This window comes from Bombus pyrosoma, linkage group LG2 (genome assembly GCF_014825855.1).
Source record: "Bombus pyrosoma isolate SC7728 linkage group LG2, ASM1482585v1, whole genome shotgun sequence".
NCBI classification, from domain to species: domain Eukaryota; kingdom Metazoa; phylum Arthropoda; class Insecta; order Hymenoptera; family Apidae; genus Bombus; species Bombus pyrosoma.
In genome coordinates, this window is record NC_057771.1 from 12,374,902 (window position 1) to 12,386,300 (window position 11,399).

An 11,399-nucleotide genomic window follows, 5' to 3' on the forward strand; every position below is an offset into this window, starting at 1 on the left:
TATAGCGCTGATGTGAAATTATGCTATTTGAAGGGAATTAAAATAATGCGGAGAAATAGCGTACAGGTATAGATGAACTTGAAAATTCTGTTCACGGTTTCCTATTGTAAAGAATGATACTTTTTTAACGTCTTCAGGAATATACGTAGACGTGTGTACATTTAGTTATCACACTGAAAGATTAAGATAAAATATAAGTATCTCTTCCTGTAGCCTTGAAGAGGCACGTATCGTTGCACAGTGCGGCATTTGCATGAGGATTCGCGATGAAAATCAAAGCTAGCCACGTTCGCAGAACAGGTTCGCACGTTCGCAGGCAACGTTCGCGAGCTTCGTCCTCGCCTACCACAGTACGGCGTTTGAGCGAAGATTCGGGACGAAGATAAAAGATGCATATAATGTGCAGTTTTCCTGAAACTTCATATCAGGGGTTCCGACGTGAGTAATAGTCTGCTTATCAAATCTTTATTAGCGTTTTCCCTACTATCTGCCACGGTTGAAATATCTTGAATATTTATTTATTTGTCTAACCATACACACTGACGTTTATGTAAATAGTGCCGATGTCGGGAACAATCTTTTCAATTTAAAAAAAAAATACTTTTCTTAAGTGTCACGCAGGAATTATTTATCTCACCCTTCTATTCTGTCAGATATTGTGTTGATATTTAGCAAAGAACAGAGCTTTTGCGTAACTTTAAAAATTTTCTTAGAATAGGCGTGGTCAGAAATCCAGTCTTCAACCAACTCGCGATTACGAATTTCGTTAAAAAGATAACATCTTTCTGGCTAGCAGTTCGTGGCGGAAGAAAATTATATAGCAATGTAATACAACAACTTCTTGATACAGGACAATCAAAATTACAAGATGGTTTGGATCATTTTTTAAAATTGTTCTTTAAAGAAAGAAAGACATTTTTTAATGGGGAATTAAAATTACATATATCTATGCCCAAATTCTCCGTGTTTAAGGTATAACATACGCTATTTGACAAGAATTGACAAAAGAGAATGTACAACAAGCGAGCTAATTTTCAAGTGATCAGATTTTGATGTACGATCGATTCTTACTAATCCTCTGTCGATATTTGCGATATTTTGTTTAAATTTATATTACATACAGACTGACTTTATCATCGAATAATAAGATCAAAATCGAACAATGATTATTTTGATTTCTGTTCATTGCATGCCGCACTGTGTGTTGGGTCATAGGCGATTCTAATAATTTAGGCTACACATTGTAATTTTTAATTTGTATTCATTCATCGTGTACGATTTTTGTAAAATAAAATTACACATGTACAAATTAAGTAACCTACGTCAAGCTACTGTAATCGATATTACACGCGAATTAAGTTGAAATACCTCTAGATCAATGATTACGAGCAGGATGTTATGAAACAAATTTTTATATTTATACCTTTCCTAACTGCATATTAAAGACAGTACTGTACGGCAATCAGTTTCTGATTTATTCCGCTCCAAACGACTTTCAGTTGCGAAAGTATTAAAACCGTGTACAAGTCTAAATTAGAAGAATTGCTTACATGATAATTTACAAGGATAAATAAATTACAAGGAAAAGTAGGGTTGTTGTTTGGATACAATTGTTCTTTGAGACATCGTTGACACATATAAAACATCGGACAGCATGCGTTCTTGTAAGTAAAATCTCTAACACCATAGCGTCTTTCAAGCGCTCTACCAGCTCCATTATAAACTGAGATTCGAATCTCGGAGAGGTTGCATTTGCTCGTACCAGAGGCTGGCTACAATAATATCGTGCCTTTGTAATTCCAAGCGTATGAGATCACAGTCGGCCAACGAAAAACTCGAGAAAGTCATTACACAGCACGGTGTTTCAGCTTTTTGTAGTCATTATTCCGAAACTCCGTGACCACGGGGGGAAACGCAATCACGCTTATGTTAGGAGTACGAATATAGTACGTAATTTACCTATTTGTGAAACGGGTCCTGAGTAACGTGCTTTGAAAATGCACGAAGGCACGAGGCCTTCAATGAAAATTGCATTTGTAAATGAAAACAGTTTAGTTCCGGAGTAAAGGTAAATTAATGGAAAATAAAATGAACTATCATGATAATGTAAACGTAAAATGAGATACCTTTACATGCCGTGAAAGAGCAGCTCTTCTCGAATAATTCCTGGTCATTGTTATCATTATACTGTGGAATTAATAATGGAAATTTGGCATAAATTATAGTTAGAATAAGCGACTGAATTTCGAGTGTCGAAGATGCAAGGACAAGTATGTATAATAGCTATTAGTTGAAATTACAATACTATAATTTGTTAGAATATTGATGCTCAATATTTGATCAAACACTGAAGTTCAAGTTTGGTTCAAATTACTAACATAGAGCTGAGCTAGATTTCTGGTTGACCCAACTTCTCTAGATTTTACTAATTTAACTCTTTATGATCATTACATTTCATTAGTATTCAGTTTCGAGACAACTGGATTTGATAAACATTTTTATTTTCGTATGATAAAATAAAATTGCCTATCTGACCAATGCAAAGTTTTATACTTGCATCACATTTTATTAGAATCCAATTATGAAATAACCGAATTAGATAAATGAAATGAAATAAAATTACCCAGCTAAGTAACATAAAATTTCATATGTATATCGTCGATGTAGACAGTGCAATCTTTTTCATAAAATTTCATAAAAAATCACGTACGGAATTGTGTAAATAAAAACCCTTCGATGAAACGAAAGACAACGTACAAACTAAAATTGTAGAAGCGTTGTTCGCGTTCGAACACCGTGGAACGAAAAGAGAGAGAACAGAGTCTTCGATGCGAAACATTCTCGGGCATAGCCGCGCAATCGATGCTGCTCCTTACGTTACGATCCACCTTCCGGATGCCAAAGAACGCTGATGCGTTTCGTATGCAAAAATGCGTTTCCAACGATACGCCTGTAATTCCTCTTCACGTCCCGCGGATCGCGGCCGATCGTCGCAGCCCATAGAATTCGAGAAAGCGAACAATCTAACCGAGTAAGCAACCGGTAGGCGTTTCAAGCTTGAGTAAATGTATAACTCTTGCCAGTTGCACAATCAGCGTGCCAACTCTGTAATGTACTATATTGTTCTTCGTTTGTTTTCCTGGTTGGTCACTGTCTTTGCGTGCTAACGTTGTGCTTTCTCACGTCTTTGCGTGTTATTCAGTTCACAGTTGACCCGTGTCCGAGATTGCACGGAGATGCAGGTAGTTACATACTTTAAGGGGCAAGATCAATCGTTCGTTGCTAAGGTTCGAGAGGCAATCGGAGCGTACACGAAACGCAAAGAAATGTCGATGTGTTGACGAAATAGTGATTTTTATTATTATTTTTAATATTTTATTATTTTAATATTTTTTGGTATTTTTTAAAGGTATAGATATCATTGTGTTGTTTATACAAAGTGTAGTATAACGAAATGTAAGAAAAATTGAAAGGTGTCTTTTGGCATTTTTTAAAAAGCTTGTCTTTTACAGTGGAAAATTTCTTTTAATAAATTTTGTAGATTCCTAGGATATTCGGAATTTCTTATCATAGAAAATAGGAAACGATAATAGGACGATGGTTGTGTAAATGGGACACATGGGGTCGAATGTTTGAACAGAAGTTCAACGTTATTTACTTGCTCTTCGCCGATCTAACCTCGGACTTAACATCTATTTGATTCGTTTAGAACTGTTCTTCTTTTCTATTAACCGATCTCAATCTCTTCCATTATTTATTTCTTTTTAATCCCTGCATTGAATATCGAATTAGGAGTAACATTTGTCCAAGTTAATTCATTTTATTACTGGATAAGAATTTAATCTCATTGAATATACGGCAGACTATTTTCATTAATATATAAATATAAGAGTTTCGAAAGTTACAGGAAACGTTATGTAATATCTCAAACAACTCGATCTAGGTTTATTGACATTAATGTAATGCGATTACACAGAATTAGTGCAATGAGAAACATTATGAATTGATTGATAAAGCGGATTGGATCGTGTGCCGAGTGAAAAACGAGACAGTTATCGATACTCGACTTCATAGAGAGAATGGTAGGTGGAAAGGTACATTTACGTTGACCTGGTTACAAATTACCCACGATCGAATTGCTGCATTTTGCCGGGTCAACGCGCTCCGCTTGACTTCTCGGTATTTCGAGCGCAATACCACGATATTAAGTCATCGTGACGTTACTTTCATATCGTTTAATCAAGAACGCTCGCTTATCCTGTTTGGCACTACGTTTTTTACTCTTTTAATCTTGTAGAAAATTATGCAAATTTTTGCTTCGTCCACGGGACTTGGATTTATCTCTGACAATACTGAAAATTCGACGAGAAACACGTCTATTACTCGACTTTCTATTTCGTCCTGTTTCTTTCACTTTTTCCATACAAAACACTCGCGGTTATCTAGAAAGCAACCTATCGATTGCATAAAAATCAAAGTGGTTAAAAATCTAAACAATTTGATCTTTCAAATATTATAACGAATATATATTTTACTTTGCGTATGTTGCATATTTTTATATATCGCATGTAATGTATAATTAATGTATAATTAATATCGCATTCAAATTCTTAAAAAACACATAAGTAGTCCAGTCTACTTGCTAGTTATACGAAAATATATTTGTGGTTTGCTGCAACGAGTGCCAATGTTAGCTTTAGAAAGTTGAGGCATTTGTCACTTGGAGATGGTTACAAGAAAAGGTTAGAAAGTTCATGCCCAAACAATTTCTGACACAGGACTTCCTGCTGTTTCGAACTTTTTTTCTAATACAGAAAGAGAGAATTAAAACTTACGCTGTTTGCGTTTTCTACGTTGGCTTTGGTAGTTTTTGGGAGAAAGTTCATTTTACGTAAAATTCTCACATTGCATGTACGAATGCTATTACAGTCATTTCTGGATAGAACTCGAAATCTTCGGTTTTTTTTTTTATATAGAATATACAATAGTTTATTTTTAATAATTGCAATTTAATAATTGCAATTTTTGTAATTTCTGCAATTTACGAAAATATAACATCGGCGCTTCTTGCACCAACTTACATACATAAATACATACATTTCGGAAATTAAAATTTCCAATAAAGTTATAAAAATATTAGGGAAGTGTAGCAGGAGACCACCAAGTTTTTAAAAGCGATTTTCTCAAAAGAATTAATAATGGTGAAATGTTGTAACTACAAGAGTTTTCCGTATACCCCGATTATCATGAGCTTGTTACGAAATTTTTAAAAAGTCAATCGTTATCGCTTCCGATTGCTAATCGTTATGCGATTGCCTTTTTCAGATACACGATTATTATCGTTCTATTAGGGATTGTTACACGGAACAATTACCCGGCCATTTAATCGCGGTGCTTTAATCCGATAAACCCGGAAAACCGCTTTAATTAGTTTGTGCTTTCGGTCTGTCAATAATGGCGTGGGTTTATAATTGGGTTTTATGACGTTGCGCGGTAATTTCACGTAATGCATCGTTTCTACCTTTTGTTTACCTGTCTCGTCGCAGATGCAACATTTTTGTGGCGCGAAGCATTGACCATGAAAATAAAGAAACGATCGAAAGGCTGACGATAATCAATGAAAAAATCGTTCGAGTGTATTATTTTGCTGTAAAGGAGATAAGTACAGAAGACAATATAATAGTATCTATACTTATCTAAAGTCATCTAATACCTAAACTTATTTCCCGTGATAATGTCGACATCTAATTCTTTTAACGTTTCAAGTCACTCGAAGGTACCTATTTTATTCGCGTGGAATATTCAAATCCAAAAATTTAGACACTTATTACACAATCCTTTAACCTATTCAATTTATAAATCGAGAATATGAAACGATAAATAAAATTTCTATTTATTTATCAGATCGACTTTTCCTGTTGATAGCAGCTAGTTAGTATCGTTCGATGCTTCGATATTCGTAAACACAGAGATTTTTCTGTTAAATACTAACTTGATCCGTAATTTTCCCAATGATCTTGCCACTCGTATCGCCTATTCTCCGAGCCTCTCAATTAACAAGTCGCATAAGATAAGCGATAGCATCCAGATAAACAATCTGTTGCGCCAGTTTCTTCCGCGATTTGGTATACAAATGAAGTTCCGAATAATTTGAAAATCATTCGATATGACTTACATTATTATGTCATTGTATCGATAAGGTGTTAAGTTATCGTATGAATTTCTTTTCTTGGCCGTTCCTTTTTATCGAACATCCGATAACGGTGATAACAACCGAGTCTAAATGCAACATTCAGTCCCTCGCAGCATCGTAAGCCGGTTTGATCATTTTTGTCGGAGCGTGTTACCTTCCACGTTCTCGTTCCTCTACTCTTGCCATGGAGCTCCGCGAGATAAAAAAATGGGACGTTCTCGAGGAGTTCTCGAAGGATTTCTCTTCTTTTTTCAGCCTAGTAAGTAGCTACGACTTCAATCGGTTTTCTGTCGAGTTACGCCTTTACGTAAGCTGCTTGAGTGTTCGCGAAGCGAATCGATTAATCGTTGGGCGTGAAAGGTACGCCACAATCATCTGCCGGTCCATTTTTAACCGTCAAATCAGATTTCTCGACGAATGCTCGTGAAAGAAGTGTGAAACATAACGTGAACCGAAAGTGTTGTAAAATAGCTTGGGCGGATTGTAATTGCGCGTTGAATCATTCGTTGATTTATCTGTCGTGTAGAAGTTTATCAGTGAATTCCAAGAATGGAACAATATTACACCGAATGAATTTAGAAACTTCCGAATCAAGGTGTTGCGTTCAAAAGTTAGAAGAATCTCGTGCGTTAGATCTGGAAACTCGGAACATCCGAATCTTCAAAAAGCAGATTTATTTTTTTCTTTCGCCAACACTGAACTCCTCTAGGTAATTTTCACCACGCAAAATCTCCAAGCATCTTATAGTAAATTTGAATACTCTGGGACCTGTGTTCTCAAGAATCGATACTACTTCTTTTTTGTTGTTGTTGTTTTTTTTTCTATCTCTATTTCATAATCGTAGAGTGGCGGAACAAGCACAGTACAACCGCCTAAGCTAATCTAAACATAGATATCTGCATTGATAGAAATACTAAAACTGCTTTTTCTTTATTCATTAATATTTCATAATTGGAGGGATAAAACAGAATAACCAGATTCAGTTATACTTTTATATCAGTAGGTAGCGTTAAAGTAAGCGTGATGTTCTTTAATCTTAGTATTCGAGAGAATTAAGAGGAGATGAAATCTGTCTCGCGATGATGGAAGAGAAACGACCAATTCGGTGAATGAAGAACGATTCAGTGGCAAGAATAAAATGGTAATTAGTCGATTGTAACACGGTTTCCCGCGAACTAGCATAAAGAACTGTCGATTAACCCCGATGCAGCTTTCCAAGAAGGCGCATGCACGACCATTCCTAACGTCGTCATTGACTATTGTTCTCCGTGGAAATTGCACCGCCTATAATCACGACTGCACACTTGAAAACTAACGACGAGACTTTTATTGCAGACGACCTAGATATCGTTGGTTGAAAGGCAGCGATGAAACATTATTCCCTCCATTCGCACGTGCGATACGCTCGTGATTAAATGATCGGGGATTGGCCGAGCATATGTCAAAGGGTTTCTTTTTCCTCCAGAACGCGGTTGTTTCTCGGAAAGTTCCGCTACCGAACTCGCGTAAATTTTCACGGTATCTATTTCTAGTATTTCCGATTCGATTAGATAAGCAATCGGATTGTACGAAAGCCGAACTAGGAAAGTTACCGCGTTTTTATTTTCCTACTAAAACAGCGTGTACTTAAACGTGTTGATACACAAACGATTACTAGACCATGAATTTTTATGGGCACAATTAAGCTATAGGAATTTTCTACTTTGGATGTTTTATGTATTTTTGTGCGTCGTATATATTCTGTACATTTTTACACCTTGAACATAAGCTATGACCTGAAAATTTCAAGATCCGTATTATTAAGAAGCGGAACTATTTTCCTGAACATTGCAACTGTCCGATTCAATTTCGACGTTCGAAGTTTTCGAGAATCCTACAAGAACCAGGGCTATTTTTCCTGAACACTGCAGTTCCCCGATTTATCTCTGACATCCAAAAAATCCAAGAATCCTGCGACAGACCTGAAGATTATAAAACCTTTAAATCCTCAAGAATCGAAATTATCCCTCCTCGAAAGTGCAACTCTCTGATCCAGCTTTAACATCCAAAGATTCCGCAAATCCTGTTCTATGTAGAAATCTGGAAATTCCAAGTCCTGACTCTTCAAGAACCAAAGCTATTTTTTCCGAACACCTGGACTCTTCAGTCCAACTGCGACGTCCAAAGATTCCGAAAATCCCACGGTAGATCTGAAAATTAGAAGATTTGAATCCTTAAGAGTCAAAGCTATTTTCTTTTTAACATCAACACTCTGCAATTTTGATCCAAAGATTCCAAAAATCCTAAACCCGAGAACTGGAGTACCTGAATCCTCAGCAATCGGAACTATTTTCCTGAATTCCGTGACTCTCGAATTCAGCTTATGCACCCGAACGCTTTACGTACAAAAGCACGTTCTTGGCCTCTTTTAACCGTAGCCGGAAAGAGACTGCAAATCTAAAGAAACTTCATTTCTGTTAGATCGACGAGAATGGGGACGGGTTCATCAATCTTACGGAATTGCGAAGCGCTTTGGACATCTGTGGCTTCAAGATGCCTGGTTACAAGGTGCGTCAAATGATCGAGGAATACGACGATAAGCAGAGGTCGGAACACAAGGGACGACTATCCTTCGAAGAGTTTGAGAAACTCTGTAAAGAACTGAAGGCGAACGAATTGGGATCCACGTTTAAACAAGTTGTCTCGAAGAAGGAGAATTTAGAAACATTGGGAGGAATTTCCGAGGCATCCAGCGAAGGGACTACGCATTCTGTTAGATTGGAGGAACAGCTTGCCTTCAGCGACTGGATCAACACAAATTTGTCACACGATCCTGACTTGAAACATCTGCTGCTCATCGATCCCGAAGGCAAGACCTTATACGACAAGGTTAAGGATGGAATTCTTCTCTGGTATGTAATTTATATTTTCTATTATCTATATATATATGTATGTAACTTATATAAAATAGATTATTTATTGGTACGTTCGCGATTCTTTGATCTGTGTGATTATTCATAGCGCATGATTAGATATAATACATATGTTTACAACATGTGATTATATATAATAAATCACTTTCACTATGAACCTATCAATATTTCTATTTTTATTAGATTGGTTGGAAAGTAGTGCTCGGAAATTTTGTTTCTACATTTACGGTTTTATTCGAGGATTTCTACAAATTGCAAGTAATTATTATAGATTAAAATGTATAATTAGAGTATATAATTGCAATTGTATATTTTGATCTATAAATAGGCAGTGCGATATTACCATTTAAATTAATCGCTGTTGAAAATTTCATTAATAAATTGTTCTGTAATAGGGAACATCTTAAAACTTGTACGGTGTATAAGTGTTGTATGGGAATAGTCTTTCTCAAATATATCGATATCTGTTTCCAATCTTCATGAATCTTGTCGACGAGATGAATGTTCGAAAATTAGACCAGCTAATTTAGAAAATTAGAATATTAATATTTTAATAATAAAAATGAAAAATTCGATAGCGATGGAATAAGTGAATTATAACATAGATAGAAGATGTTCTAGTAACTTACTTATCTACTGTTTCTTCTAATAAGTAACAATGAATACTGCATGAAAGACCAATTAATAGAAATTTTATCTAAGACAATTAATTTCTTTCTTTCCAAAAAACATTCTAGTCGATCTAATAAATCGCTCAGCCTATGAACACACGAATCCTTCTATTTTTACACTCAGAAAGACAAATCCAATTATTATTTACCTAACCGATCAGAAACTACTACGTATGACTAAAAAAAATGTCTTCTATTTCAGCAAAATAATCAATCACTCCTGCCCCGACACGATCGACGAACGTACCATCAACAAGAAGAACCTGACTCTCTACAAGAAGCACGAGAATCTAACGTTGGCCCTATCATCAGCCCAAGCTATCGGTTGCAATATCGTGAATATCGACGCGCACGATCTGACGAAAGGTTCGCCTCACCTGGTCCTGGGACTTTTATGGCAAATTATACGTATCGGCCTGTTCAACCAGATCACCCTGGAAAATTGTCCAGGCTTGGCCACTCTCCTACAAGACGGAGAACGCATCGAAGATCTTCTAAAATTATCACCGGAATCTATCCTGCTCAGATGGGTGAACCATCATCTGGAAAACGCCGGTATAGCCAGGCGATGCCACAATTTCCATACGGATATCACCGACTCGGAGGTCTATACGTACCTCATCAAGCAAATCGCACCGAACACGGCTGGAGTTACTCTGGAGGCTCTAATGGAGCCGAACCATACCTCTCGAGCGGAAATTATGTTGCAACAGGCGGCTAAGCTGGGCTGCCGTAGCTTCGTAACACCCAGCGACGTGGTCAACGGCATATACAAGCTGAATCTCGCCTTTGTCGCCAATATGTTCAATAACTATCCTGGCCTGGACAAACCAGAAAGCAGCATCGAAGGCCTAGAATCCCTGGAAGAGACGAGAGAAGAGAAAACATATCGAAACTGGATGAACTCGATGGGCGTGATGCCTCATGTGAATTGGCTGTACTCCGATCTGGCCGATGGTCTGGTCATCTTCCAGCTTTACGACATCATCAAACCAGGCACCGTGAACTGGAACAGGGTGCACAGAAAGTTCACGAAACTGCGCAAGTTCATGGAGAAATTGGAGAACTGCAATTACGCGGTCGAGCTTGGGAAAACGATGAATTTCTCGTTGGTCGGAATCGCTGGCCAGGATATCAACGATGGAAACGCTACGTTGACTTTGGCTTTGATCTGGCAGTTGATGAGATCGTACACGTTGTCGATTCTCACGTCGCTGGCAGGCACCCAAGGTAGCACTTTGGTCGAGAAGGAGATCGTTCAGTGGGTGAACTCGAAGCTTCAAACGGCAGGGAAGACGAGTGGTATCAAGGGTTTCCAGGATTCGTCGATAGCCGATGGAAAAGTGGTGATCGATCTTATCGACGCCATTAAGCCGGGGTCTGTGAACTATGACCTCGTGAAGGAAGGCGGAACCGAAGAGGTGAGCTGTAGGAATTGTTGCTTTAAGGGAATAGAATTTGGTTGATTTGTTGATTTTAAGGTTGTTGAGATCGTAAACGTCTTGAGTTAGAGTTTAACGAAGTCGTTTCTTATTGCGAAGTTTCCTCTCGGGAATGAACTCGTGGTTGGTGGAAAATTACAAACGAGTCTTTGTTAATATTAGAATATTTTTTGTATACTTT

At 37.2% G+C, this 11,399-nt stretch overlaps 1 protein-coding gene across 3 annotated transcripts in view; it reads left to right on the top strand.

The window, feature by feature from the left end:
• Nucleotides 1-11,399, top strand: part of LOC122577696 (plastin-2) — a 48,973-nt gene that overhangs the window by 33,554 nt on the left and 4,020 nt on the right. The window contains exons 1-3 of one of the 3 annotated variants that reach the window (XM_043749174.1): nucleotides 6,296-6,452; nucleotides 8,654-9,084; nucleotides 9,979-11,197. In XM_043749174.1, the coding sequence (XP_043605109.1) occupies nucleotides 6,378-6,452; nucleotides 8,654-9,084; nucleotides 9,979-11,197 (1,725 nt within the window). In that variant the 5' untranslated portion in view covers nucleotides 6,296-6,377. Of the gene's footprint in view, nucleotides 1-6,295; nucleotides 6,453-7,315; nucleotides 7,335-8,653; nucleotides 9,085-9,978; nucleotides 11,198-11,399 lie in introns of those variants that run through there. The other 2 variants (XM_043749177.1, XM_043749176.1) reach the window with 2 other exon arrangements.